The sequence below is a fragment of the Gossypium hirsutum genome, chromosome D07 (assembly GCF_007990345.1).
Source record: "Gossypium hirsutum isolate 1008001.06 chromosome D07, Gossypium_hirsutum_v2.1, whole genome shotgun sequence".
Classification (NCBI taxonomy): Eukaryota; Viridiplantae; Streptophyta; class Magnoliopsida; order Malvales; family Malvaceae; genus Gossypium; species Gossypium hirsutum.
This window is the reverse complement of record NC_053443.1, coordinates 21,955,783-21,971,585: the sequence shown is the minus strand read 5'-3', so window position 1 is coordinate 21,971,585 and position 15,803 is coordinate 21,955,783. Positions and strand designations below refer to the sequence as shown.

At 37.3% G+C, this 15,803-nt stretch overlaps 2 protein-coding genes across 3 annotated transcripts; one reads left to right on the top strand and one right to left on the bottom strand.

Moving 5' to 3' along the window:
- The first annotated feature begins 1,080 nt into the window (after nucleotides 1–1,080).
- Nucleotides 1,081–4,256, top strand: LOC107954419 (soluble inorganic pyrophosphatase 1). Its single transcript, XM_016889965.2, has 9 exons — nucleotides 1,081–1,314; nucleotides 2,234–2,366; nucleotides 2,474–2,502; nucleotides 2,773–2,838; nucleotides 3,015–3,122; nucleotides 3,374–3,439; nucleotides 3,523–3,643; nucleotides 3,761–3,842; nucleotides 4,013–4,256. The coding sequence occupies exons 2-9, from the start codon at nucleotides 2,234–2,236 to the stop codon at nucleotides 4,053–4,055; spliced, it is 648 nt and encodes a 215-aa protein (XP_016745454.2). The 5' UTR covers nucleotides 1,081–1,314; the 3' UTR covers nucleotides 4,056–4,256.
- Nucleotides 4,257–4,452: 196 nt separating this feature from the next.
- Nucleotides 4,453–14,887, bottom strand: LOC107954417 (endoribonuclease Dicer homolog 1). 2 transcript variants are annotated; one of them, XM_016889963.2, is made up of 21 exons: nucleotides 14,645–14,887; nucleotides 13,043–14,565; nucleotides 12,831–12,944; nucleotides 11,870–12,080; nucleotides 11,333–11,727; nucleotides 10,997–11,228; nucleotides 10,545–10,717; nucleotides 10,325–10,447; nucleotides 10,067–10,227; nucleotides 9,753–9,986; nucleotides 9,512–9,662; nucleotides 9,241–9,423; nucleotides 8,344–8,505; nucleotides 8,164–8,259; nucleotides 7,434–8,056; nucleotides 7,006–7,106; nucleotides 6,721–6,911; nucleotides 5,724–6,641; nucleotides 5,440–5,604; nucleotides 4,978–5,348; nucleotides 4,453–4,897 (listed from the first exon to the last, which is right to left on the bottom strand). In XM_016889963.2, exons 2-21 carry the CDS (start codon nucleotides 14,111–14,113, stop codon nucleotides 4,720–4,722), a joined length of 5,853 nt encoding a protein of 1,950 aa, XP_016745452.2. In that variant the 5' UTR covers nucleotides 14,114–14,565; nucleotides 14,645–14,887; the 3' UTR covers nucleotides 4,453–4,719. The 2 variants fall into 2 exon arrangements, with proteins under 2 accessions (XP_016745452.2, XP_040952642.1); XM_041096708.1 differs by having other exon boundaries at nucleotides 13,043–14,143; nucleotides 14,401–14,660.
- Nucleotides 14,888–15,803: the final 916 nt, after the last annotated feature.

Sequence of the window (15,803 nt, the reverse complement as noted above, 5' to 3'; positions counted from 1 at the left end):
ACATGTTATTTCAATTTAATCTTGATTCTTAAAATAATCAAAAATAGAAACTTTAAAAAATAAATATTATTTTAAAGTTCATTTTTTGATTAAAATACATAAGATTTAATAAAAATACATATAAAATTATAAAAATTCGTATAAAAAGAAAAATTATAAATAAATGAATACTCGATGTTTTTCTTTTTCTAACATGAAATTTATTTATTAAAATAATAATTTTATAAATAAAATATTTTTTAAAAACCCGTAAGCAATACTTAAACCAAATTCAAACTTTTTTAGTTTTATTTTATAAATAATAATTTGTTTATCTAGTGTTGTTCATTAATTCTCGTCAAATTTATCTAATGTTGGGCACTGCCTTCACCTACAACCACCAGCACCAATAACTCTTACTCTAAACTCTTCGCTTTCCGCATCCTTCATCATCTTGCCATCAAATTAGAAATCAATTGTGTAGTTGTCAGCATGACCTTCCACCTACTCATATATCCCCAACGATACTTGCCTTCAAGCACAAACTCAAATGTAATAACCTAAAGACATCACTTATTATTCTTTTCAAACTCAGGCCATAGTATTTTACCTAACTTGAATACAGTGGTGGTAGTTAATATTAAAAAGAATTGATTCTACTTAAGTCTTTTTCAAGATTTTTTCCTCTTAAATTGTTTTATTTATAAAAGTTTTATTTAATAAATAAATGTCATGTTAAATAATCATAAAAAAATTAGATAAATATTTTTATAATTTTATATATATTTTTATTAGAAAATGAATTTTTAAAATATTTTTTTGAGGTTTTTAGTTTTAAATTTTTAAGAATAAAGACTAAATTGAGATAATATGTAAAATTAAGGGTTAAATTTGTTATATTTTTTAAAATTAACACAAAATTAATAGAGTTTGTAAATATTAAAAGACTAAAGTTATTATTATATCAATAAAAATATCCATATCTACACTCCATTTATATAATTTAAACTACTAAAATATTAAATTTTGATAATATTAATAACTAAAATAAAAGTTTTTGAATGTAAATGACGAAAATAGATATATGGTAATAGTTGACACAAAATCTCTTTTGTCAGCAGCAGAACCGAGCCACTGCCTACAATCAAGGGACAACTTATTTTCTCCCATTCTTTAACATCCTTTGAAGACTCCATTCTATAAATATTTTACCTATAACATCAAGCGCAGCTTCAAGCTCATTGCATCCCTTCCTATTTCTCTTCCCTCAATAATCAAAAGCTTCTTCTTTCTTTCTTTTTCTGTGCGTGCACTCTTAAACCACAACAAACCAAGGTATGCTTTCTTTCACTTTATGCCACCGTTTTGGATCACTAATGGAAACCCTTTTCATTGTTTTTGTCTATTTTTTATAGATCGCTCGTTTACACTTTATCAATTCCCGTTTCATGGCCGTTTCGTTTCTGGGTTCAAGTGCAAAGGCACAAGTTCCATAGGATCTTATTGAATCCTTTACTAGAACTTATGAACAAGAATCGGACTTTTGGTTCAGCATAGATGTAAAGCATTAAAAAGCTGTCGTTTTTGTTTTTTAGTTTTACTATTTGAGGAAAGAGATTGCTGAAGAACTAGATATTTAACCAACTCGCTTTTTATGGTTAATTCATGTTTGTACTTGATTGTTGCAGCGACCTTGATACAGATAAATAGTACTATGAAGTAACCATCTTTTATAATATAGTAATGAATAAGCATAAACACCTGACCCTAGTAGCCGATCCGGTTAAGAGAAGACATGTGTGCCATTAGACCAGAGTGTAATTGATCAGTTATGTCATTTTTCTTCAATTTTGGTTGTTTAATGAGAGTTGAGTAAAATTGTTTGACTATTAAGAGAGCATGTAGTATTGGGCTAAGAACTTAGGATTGAGATGTCGATCTATTATTTAGTTTATTGCCTTACTCTTGAATATCATGGTAGCTAATGTTTGTGCCAAATTTTGCAATAGAATCTGGTCACTTGCATGGCATTCATTATCTGAGAAATGGAACAACATATAGTTTTGTTTTTTGGAAATTCTGTTACCAGTCAGATCCTAGACTTAGTCTTCCAAACACTTAGCAGCCTTTCCTTTTATGCATCTTGTGGCTATTATAAATTCCCGTATAACTGGATCAATTACAACTGATGAATAAACTAACATAATTACTGGGTTTTGATTGAATGTTGATGCAATTTATTGTTGTGGAAAAGATGAGTGAAGAAGATAAAAATGAAGCTAAGGTACTGGAAACTCCACGCAAACCACCCCGTCTGAACGAGAGGATTCTTTCGTCTATGTCACGGAGATCAGTTGCTGCACATCCTTGGCATGATCTTGAGATTGGTACCCTATCTAATGAGTGAATATTCTGATTTGATGTTGTTGCTAATATTGTCCGAGAGAATAATCAGATTTTGGGAACTGACCTGTTTCAAAAATATTGTGTTCAGGACCTGGAGCTCCAGCAATTTTTAACTGTGTATGATTTCTTTCTAATTTTATCAGTCTGAACTTGTTCATGGAACATTTATGGTTTTAAATAAACTGAGAAATAAACATAATTTAGCATGCTTTACATATATCAATAACATTCATTAATTTATTAGTTTCACCTAAACTTACCCTGGTTTTCCTATTTGAGGAACATTCTTAAGGTACCAAGAAAACATTTCACATATTAAAGCCGAAATGTCTAACCTCCAGTCACTGCTAATTGTTTGCTTATTGAATTTCTTGTTCAACCATACAGGTTGTTGAGATACCAAAAGGTAGTAAGGTCAAGTATGAACTTGACAAGAAGACAGGATTGATTAAGGTATGAAAAGTTTTGCATCTTTAAAGATAGTAGTTCCTGGTACATGTTCCTGAGCTACTATGTCAAGGCTTTCCCTTTCTTCCAATGAATTCCAGTTTAGTCATGTTTATTAGAAAGTTTGCCACTGTTACAGGCTCCATATTGTAATGTTTTCTTACTGTCAACATGAATATCAGGTTGATCGAGTTTTATATTCATCAGTGGTCTACCCTCATAACTATGGTTTCATCCCTCGCACACTTTGTGAAGACAATGATCCCTTGGATTGTTTGGTTATCATGCAGGTGAAACACTAGTAAAATTCCCAATAACTTATTCCTGAATGTTAACATGTACGATTAATTTATTCACTATAAAAGCCTCTTATGTGTTCTATTGTTGACCATTACTTCTACCACCCCAGTTCCGTTAGCCTTCTTCCTCTATGCACTCTGAACCACCCGCATTGCTTTTAAGGCATTTCATCGAGTTTATCTTTGAGCTGCATATTAACAGTGATCTAGAAGTACTCAAATTATGTTGTTTCTTCAAATAGGAGCCCGTTCTTCCTGGATGTTTTCTGCGAGCCAGAGCCCTTGGACTAATGCCAATGATTGACCAGGTATTTCATTGTAGTTTCAGGTTAACCTTTTGACACTTCTTCCCTTCAGTTTGTCTGATATCTGCTTCATAATTCTTACCTAGGGGGAGAAAGATGACAAGATCATTGCAGTTTGTGTTGATGATCCTGAGTACAAGCATTACACCGACATCAAAGATCTTCCCCCTCACCGCCTGACTGAGATCCGTCGTTTCTTTGAAGACTGTATCCTTTTCAATATCAAATTATAAAACTCATTCCTCGATATTTGAGCTATTTATCAAAAGAATGTTCAAGTTTGTTCCCTGATGCAAGGAATACCGCTTTCTTAACACAGCACAGACAAGAAAAATGAGAACAAGGAGGTTGCAGTCGACAAATTTTTACCAGCAACCGCTGCCGTTGAAGCTGTCCAGTATTCAATGTATGCCTAGAACTATATTATACCTCCCAAGGATGGGTATACATAATAATAGAGGGAATTCATGTCCAAAGCTAACGGACATTTCCCCCTTTGGTTCCGACATCCTTGGTCTCCATTATTAACAATTTTTGTTATGCTTCTACTGAGGTTCTTGTGTTGATCTGTTGCAGGGATCTTTATGCCGAGTACATTATGCAAACCCTGAGGCGATAGGCTGAAAAAGGGCAATCTTCCATCATGGGAGGAAATGCACCACATACTAAATAAAACATTTATCGACAGCATTTGGATATGAATTGAACTCCTTTGATACTCCCCTTTTAGCTGTGATTCTGTACGATTATTATTACCCGTTGGATTAAAAACTTTGTTGTCGGGAAGAGATTATATATGGAATTTATGACATTACTAGAATGCGATTTGAGATTTTTGTTATTATCATCACTTCATCGCTCATTTTACACATGTTTTCCTCCTTGCACACCTTGTAATCTTTCCAAAAGCAACCGAGACATATTCAAGAAATGCTTCTATGTTCAACTGTTTTTGGTGCTACAATTCAACTTCAAATCAAACACATTCATAGAATGTAGCGAACAGTCAACGAGAATGAAAAAAAAAGAAGACAAATGTCTCTTTATCTCATTCAACTGTGTATGTTCTGGTCCTGTTCCCCAATTACATTTGAAATCAACAATTCATGCAAAATTATAAATCCATTTACTTATAATATTTTCCTTTGGCCAAAAGCATAACGTTAATTAATGACAAAAAATTATAAGAATTGTGATGCACCCCACGACCAATAAGGAGGCTATTGAAAAAATAGTGTTGGGAAACTAAGTACCAAAATAATCATTGTCCTCAATATTGTCTATCATGAATACCATTTGTTTAAAAGTTCCAAGAGAAGCACAGCGGCTGAGTCCTTGGCCTTCTTAACACTAGGCATTGGCTCACCTATGCATTCATCGGTCCACCCCCTGTCAGTGGTGTTAACCTTGACAGCAAAAGTAAATCTCTTTGCATGGGCAGGGCCCCCTTCATTCACACACCTAAAGATGACGCATCAGATCAGTTGCATGTTGCTGTCCAAATATAAGAGGAAGAAAAGGTACCAACTGTAATTTCTCACCGATAGAAGGGCATAGGCCAGTTTCGACGCAGGCAGATATCATTCAATGTTTGTCTGGTAAATGTCTGGTTGCCATTCTTCTTTTTCCCATTCTCCTCACAGTTCTCCTTAGCTTCAGCTGTTTCTTTCTCCTTCAGAACAGCAAGTGCATTCCTTGCAGCTAGTTTCTGTGCCATCTTCTTTTGGGGATTCTGAGCAACTCCAACCTGGACCCCATCAATGAAAACCTCCACAGTGGCCAAATTGCCACTTCGACTGGCTTTGTATTCCAAGCCTTCAGCTTGTTGTTGGCATCGTTCTTGTAGTTCCCGGACAGGATGCATCGGCAATGTCTCTGGAGTCACCATGGGATGCAACAGAGGTTGAAAAACCTGGAAAGCAAGATCATTTTGTTCTCTTATCAGATTGTCTTGTTAGCGTGTGTATACATATAGCAGTAAGAAAAGTCAGTCCCAAACTAACCCTCCAGACAACTGCAGTGTCACGTCCACTGTCGAGAAAAATGGCACCAGCAATGGATTCAACAATATCTCCAAGAACTTTTGGTGCTTTGCAATCTCCCAATCCAAAAGAGTTGAAACCCGGCTTTAATAACTCATCCTGAACTTCCTTCACGAAGTCCCGAATCTGAAATAGAAGCCAAGGGTACCAAGTCAGAGGGAACCCACCCATGTGCAGAACAGAATATGGGTTAAACTGGCACCTTCACATTAAACAAGCAAAAGTGAAGGAATCAGATAGCAAACCTGTTTCTCAAGGGCACTTGATCCATGCCGAAGGTGCACATGCAACAGGTGCTTTACTGCAACACGTGCAAAGTTTTCATTGTTTACGGCAGCAGCACGCAAATCAGTCAAGCGACCTGGAGGCAAATTGGTGTATGTAAAAAACAAATGTCTTGTGATAAGATGATCCAAGACTGCATCACCAACAAACTCCAACCGCTGGTAGCAGGATACTCCCGATGATGGGCGTGAAGCATGAGTAATAGCTTCTACCAACACGGCCCTATTTTTAAACTCGATTTTCAATGCACCTTCTAAGGCCTCAAAATTTACACTCCTGAGTATGCTTTCTGGAACATTAGATGGCTTCACTATAGAGTCCATCTCATCAGGATCAGACTCCACCTGGATCCCAATCCATTTCATGAGGTGGTTAGCTGCATGCTTGCCACCTTCAACATAATAAACTCCAATCAGTGCTTCAACCACATCTGCTAAGGTCTTGCTAGAGAGGACTCTATAAGAACTTGAGTCACTCTCAATCTCACCATCTTCCATATCTTCATCTTCAAACCCATCACCATGTACTTTTACTGGTAAAACATCAGCAGTTGCATGTTCTTGATCAAATAAGGACGTGTCACCATCTTTTGTATCCTCGTCAAAGACTGGCAACACCCCAGGAGCAGCCCATCTAGATGGTGCAAAGCGATCTGCTTGGATGTATGATTGAAGTCCCTTATTTAATGCATATTGATACAATACCATGTTACTCACCATTTGTTGTCTCATCCTGGTCAGTTGACCTTCATGTTTCTGGGGATATTTAAGAAACAGAAAACGACTGACTACCCATTTCAAGTAAGCATCCCCAAGAAGCTCAGCCCTTTCATAGCAAAATGTCTCCTGACACGAAGCAGCAGTCAAAGCTTCCAAAATCTGAACATATAAAAGAAAGACAATTTATTAATCATCTGAAAGCTGCTTGGAATTGATCAGCCAGAGAAAAATGTCACACCTTTGAAGCAGGGACCGGAAATTGTATTATGTGCTTAAGTTGAATTGAAAGAAGCATGCTCTCAACCCTCCTCATAATAGAGGGCAACCTCTGGGCACCTCTAACAAGTGATCCAGGAAGTGGATGAACAAAACATAGCTCAGGCGGAAGAAACACGTAGTATGTTTTGTCAAGTGCCTCCTCCGATTCACCTTCATATGGTACACACATTAGGTTTAGCAAAAAAATGACCATAACCGATGCAAACCTCATGTTAGACACAAGCATAATTTTTCTAAATAATACCTTCTGAGTGCTCAAATCGAGGAGATAAGAGATTCTTGCAGTATGAAACACCACGACCTCTTATCAAAGCTTGTTGCTTGCAGCTCAACTCAACACCATACCTGGAAACAATATATAGAGGACTCAATAGCCTAATGCACCTTTGTTGTGCGGGAAGAAACAGAAAGCATATTTGATCTGTAAGGACATCCAATACTATCAGGTGGAAATGTGACAAAAGCTCACATATTCAGCACCTAAAAGTAGTCAACCATGTCCTCGACAGAGTAGGACATGCTTTCCTATTCTACACGTACAACTGAGATACATTTAGGTTATCTCATCCATTAAAAAGAAGCAATTAATAGGCAGGCAATTGCTATTTCTAATATTATTAAGCCGTAGGGAAGAAAATAGGAATTTAAAGGTAAGAGATATCAAATTCATACTTCAGCTTATAGTAATCGGCATATGAGCTGTACTCGACAGGACCAAGATAGCCCTCTTTCCTCGGAAAGGAGGTCTCTGCTGACATGTCATAGCATATTGTATCTACATAAAACCTCTTCCCCGAATGAGCGGCTGTTATTATTCTTCCAACAAGATCTTCTGCACGTGCAACACCATCAGCCATTATCAAATTGCCTTTGGTCCAATCCCCTTGTACCTCGTTCGTATCACGGCTAGGAACCACCCCGGTAGCTTTAACAACATCAAATGGGGCTACAGCTCCTCTGATACCATAAGTAGGATGAGGTTTGTGCCCAAAAGCCAGGCCATGACGCAATTTCCCAAATCCGTACTCCCTTCTGTCACCACCAAGTGTCCTCTCATTTGTCCCAAGGAAAACATCTGGCCTAGCTCTCTGAAGGGGATTGCTCCACGCATTTGTAGTGATTATATTATCTACCAAATCCCAATCAACTTCTTTTATAGGATCTACAAACTTATCGCCAACCACAGGGACAAACAAATATGCCTTGGCAGGATCCCAAGGAGTAGTGGCAGGATCAACATCCACATCCAATACAATGCTCATCAATCTTACGTGAAAATTTTTAAGGGATGAAATCTGCACATAAGCAAAATTGTAAGTTATACCATAAGCATAGTCTAGTACAAACAGCAAAAACATCTCAAATAGTAATCATTATTCAAACAATTTAAACAGAAACTCACCTGACTTTCAGTTATATCTATTGATCCCCTGAAGACAAGAGATGCCTTTGTTATCATGGCTCGAACGATAAATAGATCCACCGACATCGATAACACCTAAATGGTGACAAATGTTGTTTGAAATTAAAATCCTATTTACCAAATACAAGTTATGCTCATACTGAAAACAACAGAAATTACCTCTGCATCCAGCTCTTTGCCAAATAGTACTGCAAAATCTGAGACTTTAGTTAAGAATGGATCTTTTGAAGAGCCATTATTTACACATTTGATAGTATACATGTACAGACGATGTATTTTGGAGTCATCAACACCATCTCTTCCAGATAAAATCCATTCTCCCTGTGGACCCAAAAGCATTATAAACTTGAAAGCAAAAGGCATATTTGTTAAAGAACATGTTTTTTTTCCCTCTCCACATCATCCCTCCACCTTCATAAGCACAAAAGAAGGCAAATCCCATTACAATACATACGTACTAGACTGTAGTCTTACCAGCATTGAAGCTCCCTAGAAAAATGTCGCCAAAATCATAATCTATGCTGCTTTTAACCAAAACTTCAGGAACAAGGCAATATTGGTGTAATGAACCTAGCTCTCACGCAATCTATGCCAGAATACAAGCTTCTTTTTTTTTGGGGGGGGGGTGGGGGGGGAAGGGGTGGGGAGAGGGTCATCGGCAGATTGCAAGACGTGATCCTCCTTTTATGTCTATGGTTTACTTTCCAAAGTCGGCCATTACTTTTCATATGGCTGTTCGGCAGCCAAAAGTATACCAACACTAACACATACTACTATTTAATAACCAGAAAAACGAAGGAACAGGCACTTTGAACTTTGATGAGCATATAAGTACTGATATAAGGTTTGTATGAGCAACAGAAAGGAAAACTTGGTCAAATTATAAAGACGAGGAGCTCAGCAAGTTGGAGGGGAGAAACTATCCAGTCAACAGCATTATAAAGGTGACAGAACATAAAAATAGACACATGCACTAGAATATCTCAAAAATGAGAAAAGAAACAACTAACAAGGCATGCAACAAACCGCTATAACATATCCACAGAGGGGCCTAACCTGGAGTATATCTGCTACACCTTCTGGATAGAATTCTCTATGCCTAGCAGTTCCAGGAAGTGGGTCTCCTTCATCATTCTGGTCAACCTTCTCTGCTTCTTCCCCGCTTCCTTTGTCGGGCAAGAGCATATCAGTAAATGCTCCCATCTCATGGAGCTTCTTGCAAGCAGCCAAACATACAGCCTACATGTTACATGTGTTATGGACATCAGAAATACTCTGAATATAAATTTGATAAACAAGTAAATGGTGACAAGACAGCATAGCATGCCTGCTGGGCAAGACGCATAGAACTGCACATGGGACCCTCGAGCTCTTCAAATGGTGCATTACAGGGAAGCTGAAGCTTGCAAGAATATTCAGTTGGACCCCCTGGCTTCTCATGCTTCTTCATAATAAACTCGGGACGAAGTATTGAATATCTAAAAGCCAAAAGCAATGCCACCTAAGTAAAAGAAAGAACCACAATAGAAACGAAAACAAATGTCTCTATCTTATAAGGAGTACAAGACCTGTCACTAGGAAGCTGAGAGCAGTAAAAATGGACGAGTCCAACAGCAGAATTCAAGCTAACAATGGCACCAGTTGATTCAACCTGGTACACAGTACCTGGTACCATATCCACCGAAATCAACCTCGAAGTATCCTTCAAATGACTAAGGTCGGTTCTCTCAATTGCTTCTTTCCGCAAGGTCTCCTCACTATTCCTCGCATTCCTTAGGAATGTAGCATGCGATAAATTTCCTCTGTAAACAGCATGAAAGTTAGTTTGTCTGGATCAGTTTTTGTAGAAAGAAAATGATTAAAGACCAAACACAACAAGTACCTCTCAACCATCAAGATGTAATCTGACCCAGGCTTCCTTGCACGACCTCTAGACTGAATGTATGCCAAAACAGTTTTTGCAAGATCAAAACGAATGACAACATTGCATTGCCGAATATCCAATCCTTCCTCAGCAACACTAGTTGCAACTAACAATGTCACCTACAATAGAAAGTAAAAAGCATTTATCAAATGTCTATATTTGCATGATTCAGATCTTTCATCAGCTGAAGAGAGGAAGCATGGAATATGAACATACACGACCATCACGGAATTTAGCAATTGTATCCTGCATTTGTCCGGTCCGCATTTCTTGACTATTGTTGTGCCCAATTAAACTTGCACACCTGATGAAACTCAGAGACGGAAGCTCTGCAAAAACCTGTCCATTCAAAAAGAAGTAAAAATAGCATTCCTAGGAAACAGCAAGGGGGTGAAATCTATCATTGAATATGATTAAAGCAAGACAATGGTTCTACCTTAGGAAGAACTAAAGCAGCCACAACTCGCTCAACAAAGATGATTGCTCGAAAATCCTCTGTGTGCTGATACTTCAGAAGTATTTTAATCAATGACTGTACTTTCGGGGTCACTTTTCCATCTGCTACAGCCGCTCCAATGATCACATCCACATGCTCTCCACCAGAGACAACTATGACAAAACGGCACATGAGTTGAGAATACACACCAAAATGTTTTTAAAATATCTTTTGTTTAGAAACATCTACAATGATAAGAATTTTCCTTAAAATGGATGACAAGAAACGCAACACAAGCAAGTAAACAATGCATGTTTTGTTCTACTTAACGTTATCACACGTATACATTCAAAACCTGAGGATATCCTTTTCAATTATATGTCAGTCTCAAAATGTGCTGGCAAAAAAAAAAAGAAGTAAAAGAAAGGTAGAAAATTAAATAAAAGACACACCATGACTGTCAGGGAGCTCTCCTTCCTCAATCTCATCAGTATTGGTCCCATCTTGAGCATTACAGTTCTCTGCTTCTGCATTGTTCATGTCTTTTTCAGTAACAGCTCCCTCTGATAATTGGCATTGTAAGAGAGAAACAACTTTGTTTAGGTAAGATTCTTGAAACTTGACATCAAGCTGGTAGTTTGCCCTCTCATCATTTTGCAAAGCTGTCAGAAAAGATTGTGCAACCTGAAAAAGAAAGGAAATGAAAGGAAACAACCAAGATCATTTCTGCACAACCAAGAAAATAAGAAAAAGTTGTGGTAACCTTAATTACTTAACACATATGATACCTTATAAGCACACCATTGGCCCAGTTCACCCAGTGCATAATTAACAGCCCTCAACTTTTGTATCAAATTAGCAGCTCCATCACTTTCTGTTCTTTCAGATACACCATAAACTTGGTGAAGCTCTTCCTTGGCTCCTGCATCTCTAGCTCCCATGAACTGCCATTTACTTCTTCTAGAGCTTGATTGTGCAGCTTCTTCAACTGTTGCTTCCATTTGTTTTATTTGTTCATGGAGGGACCATAAACTGGCTGCTTTGTCATACTCTACCACAACTTCTGAAGGCATTGGCACATGTTTCTCGAGTTCCTTGCGGTCTTTGATGGTACAGACTACAGAATCCAGTTTGCTTTCTAGATTACGAATTTTTATAGCACAATCAACTTGACTTGAAACACCTGAATATAACATTTCAAAATATGAGTTAAAGGGGGAAACTTTCTTATAATCAAGTGAAAGAAAATTTTGAAAGAGAGACCGCCCTTGGTCTCAAACAGAGATAAATCTGAAGAAGACAACTACCAGAAAACAAAAATATACCCTTCAAGTTAACAGGAGAAGCGGTCATTCCAAAAACAGAAGGTCTCTTCTCCTTTGGTGTTGTATGATAGAATTCAGACATAACCAGTGAATACGGATGTTTCTTCACAGCATGATGACACTCGTCCAGGATAAGGAGATTGATTGATTCCATTTTAATTATGCTGTGTCTCAAAATATTCAGCAGAATTTGAGCTGTCATAACCAAAACCTGCAAGAAAGACATCAAATGAGCGAATCTTATGGACATATAGACAAGAGTCATATATGCAAATGAACAGCTACCAAAGACTCAAAAAGATACAACCATTTGAGGATATCTATGCTAGACAGCCTACTAAAGATTGTTCAATTACATACAGATAGACAAGAATTTATCAGCTCATAATACCTTGTTAAAAGAGTAAAAAAGAAATAAAGGGTGCTGAATGTGATAAAGGTATACCAATATTAATAGCTCCACTCAGTTCCGACTCTATAGATTAGGCATATAAGGATCTTGCTAATGGTCGAGAACCATATTTCAATTTAAAGCTTTGTTATGCTTTCCCTCTTTTCCTTTTAGGACATGACAAAGGGTGGATCACTGATATTTCAACTAAATCCCAGTTCTGGCAAGTAGACATTTAAGGATCTTGCTAGAATTTGAAAGCTATATCAACATCATCCCGTTCCTTCAACAAAATTGAGCAAAAGGACATTGGTTCAAAAATCTATCCTAAGTAATTTACGAGCAAACTAACTAGGTAAAGCTGAGTTTACTAAAAGTGTTACCAAAGACTGGATACAGAAACACTTTTGTATCGCTCATTATAATGTCATATCTTAAAATTACTAAAGTACCGTACCGCATTGTGCTTTAGTGCCGACTAGCATTACAATAAGGAAATTACTTGGAACATTAGAAAAGCTCAAATGACAGTAAAGCAGGAATTTTCACAAAAGGAAATTGAGAAGCTACCTGTTTTGATTCAAACTCGCGCTGCCACCTACGAGCATCCCAAAAATCTTGACCCATCTCCCCACAATAATGACCGACTTGGAAACCAGTTCTCTCGCGAATAACTTCAGCTTGCTGAAAATGGAAAATAAAAAATAATAATAAACTGAACCTGGAAACAACAGAACCAATCAAATCTTAAAAGAACACTGACATTCTATAAATTTGACTACCTGATAAACTAGTGGAACTTTAGGAACCAAAAAGACAGAGAGCATTTTTCTGTTGTGCTTTTGTAAATCATCAGAAATACTTTTCATGAGGAGAACAGCAATGAGGGTCTTCCCTGCCCCGGTTTCAAGGAATGCAATTGTGTTTTTCCTTTTTGCCTGCTCAAGAACATCCAATTGATATTGACGAGCTTGCTCCTCCAAGAGTTTTTCCTTCGGCTGCTCAACTTTCTTCTCCATCTTTCCATTGCACTCGGGAGTTTTGTCATTAGCCACCTTCCCTTCTCTTTGCCGATCTGCTTCCCAAGTACCCAGCCTAAAAACCATCTCATTGGACCCTGACCGATCCCTCTCCCAATAACCCCTTGGTTCTCTCTCTCTCCCATCCCTCCTATTGCCACCATAATAATGTTCTCTTCTCCTAACATGCTCTCTATCTCTCCGATCAATTTCATCCCAATCTCGAACCCTTTTCCTAGCAGAACATCTCTCCCTATCCCGGGGATAATATTGACCTCTACTAGAATACTGCCTATCACTCTTGCAGCCATTCGCACGAGCCCTCTTGCTACACCTCTCTTCACTATCTAAACCCCTATCTCTCGACTCGGATGACCTTTTATCGTCTCGATGAACTCCATTATCCTTATTAGAATAATCAAATAAACTGGAATTACTATCATCGCAGCTTTTTTCCTGCCCTTTGCTTCCAATCTTTTTTTCAACTCCATTAGATGGCGGAACTGAGTTGTCAGGTAAATCCTTGGAAACCCCAGAGAGCTCATTGGGAGACCATCCATCTCCAGCAACGGGGTCGTGAATTCCATTTCCATTGACGACAGAGCTATCACCGTTACTTCCCACCGGAGGAAGTCCCGCGCCGTTCTTGAAGCTATCGAGAATGTGATCAATTCCTCCAAAGAAATCTTGATTGGAAGTATTGTCAACGGAGTCTTGAACTATAGGAGCATCGAAATCAACAAAATCGCTAATCAAGTCGCATGATATGTCCTCACAAGCATCCAGCCAGTAAGATGACCCATTGCCACCAGAAACCCTACCTTCTTCCTCCATCAATAAATTGCCCAGAACTCGGATATCCCACTTAAAAAAAACAAAAAAAGGGAAAAGAACCAAGAGCAAGAAGAATTATAAAAAAAAACCCAGAAAGAAGAGCAAGAAAGCAATAGTTTTTATAAAGATTCAGAAAAAAAAACAGAGAGAAGAAAAAAGAGTGAGTGAAGACACAGATTAAGAGTAGATAGACCGCAGGAAACACGCAAGAAGTGTAGTTAAGGAAGGGGATTCATTTAAAAAAGTGAAACAGAAAATTGAAGGGGAAAAAAAACATAAAACCCCACCAAAACTTTTATGTGTGATTCTTAGATTCTACGGTCTATCAACGCCTATTCTGTTATCTTCCGTTTCTCTTTTATTTGACTCCCTTCAAGCGTGCGCCTTTCTCAGTTTTTTGCTTTCCTCCCCCACTCTTTCTTTGATTCTTCTGGGTTTTAGCTCTGTTTTCTCTACGAAAGAGAGATGGAGAAACAAAATTAAAATAATAAAATAATAATAAAACCCAAAACTATGGGTTTCTTTCCTTACAATTTACAAAGAAACTTCTGTGACTGGAGGCGGTTCTGTTTTTCCTTATAACTTTCCGAACTCGAAAGTACAGAGAAACAGTGCTTCAACCAATATGATAACGCCACGTTTGACCCAACAAGGGTTCCCGGATTACGTGGTGATTTGTGAGTGGATGGTAGGATAGGGTTTTATTGGAACTACGCTCTTCACTGTTCAGTTGCGTTACCGTAGGGAGCGGGGAGATGTTAAGTGTTCTCTTTTTTGCTACCAAGGACATGAGAACAGCAACGCATATGGAAAAGAACAGACACGTGTCAAACAGTTGGAGTCCACTGGTAGAATCCCAGCAAAAAAGAAAGCTTCTGCGAAGGTCAAAGATGATGGAACATTCTCAGCCGTTTGATTTATTCTTCATAAAGAAAAAATAATTATAACAGGGGAATAGAATAATTATTCCCCTTAGATCAGGCTGAATATTTTTTTATCCTATGAGACCAGAAACTTTGCCTTTGGTGGGTTGGACACAGTGAAAACCAATTGGCCTTTGGTGTAGTGATTGGGTGAATTTTGTTTTGGGCGGCTCCACTTTTTCTTCTTCTCATTACAATTAAATGTTTGCATTTATTTCTCACACATTCCATATGAGAAAATCTTGTGATTTTGGGAGAAACGAAAATATCTTACATTTGAGGATAGGAATGTTTGTTAAGGTTATTTGGGTATTCTATCTCTATTAACAGTTCCATTATAGGAATATGTTCCTTCCGTTAAATTTATTAATCAACTTTTTTTATATTTATTGATTACATATTAAATTAATACTAATTAGTTTACATACCAAAAACAAGATTTTAATAAAATTGTTTTTGTTACATAAAAAAGTTTGTGATTTAAGGAATAAAGTAAGAGATTGTTTTAAATTGAAACTTATTAAATATCAATAAAAGCATGAATCAAAATGGAATCAAAATATCTAATCTTTAACATTATCATTTTGATGGAAGAATAATAATTTTATTATTAATTTCTTAACCAAATATTTAATGTAATAATTATATTATTAATTCCTTTTTTTCTAATTATAAAAGTTTCATTAAAAGGATGTGTACAGCTGTGCATCATTCACACCTGCACATTTCAGTAGAAAACCAATAGACTAAATACCCCCTTCTCCAAA

Bases quoted from the DNA above. Each gene is read 5' to 3' on its own strand.
- LOC107954419 (XM_016889965.2), top strand. From the start codon at position 2,234: ATGAGTGAAGAAGATAAAAATGAAGCTAAGGTACTGGAAACTCCACGC. The intron at 2,839-3,014 runs GTATGAAAAGTT...CATGAATATCAG, and splicing joins AGAAGACAGGATTGATTAAG to GTTGATCGAGTTTTATATTC. The intron at 3,843-4,012 runs GTATGCCTAGAA...GATCTGTTGCAG, and splicing joins GAAGCTGTCCAGTATTCAAT to GGATCTTTATGCCGAGTACA.
- LOC107954417 (XM_016889963.2), bottom strand. From the start codon at position 14,113: ATGGAGGAAGAAGGTAGGGTTTCTGGTGGCAATGGGTCATCTTACTGG. The intron at 9,663-9,752 runs GTCTTGTACTCC...TTTGGCTTTTAG, and splicing joins TCTCAGCTTCCTAGTGACAG to ATATTCAATACTTCGTCCCG. The intron at 9,424-9,511 runs GCATGCTATGCT...TGTAACATGTAG, and splicing joins CTATGCGTCTTGCCCAGCAG to GCTGTATGTTTGGCTGCTTG.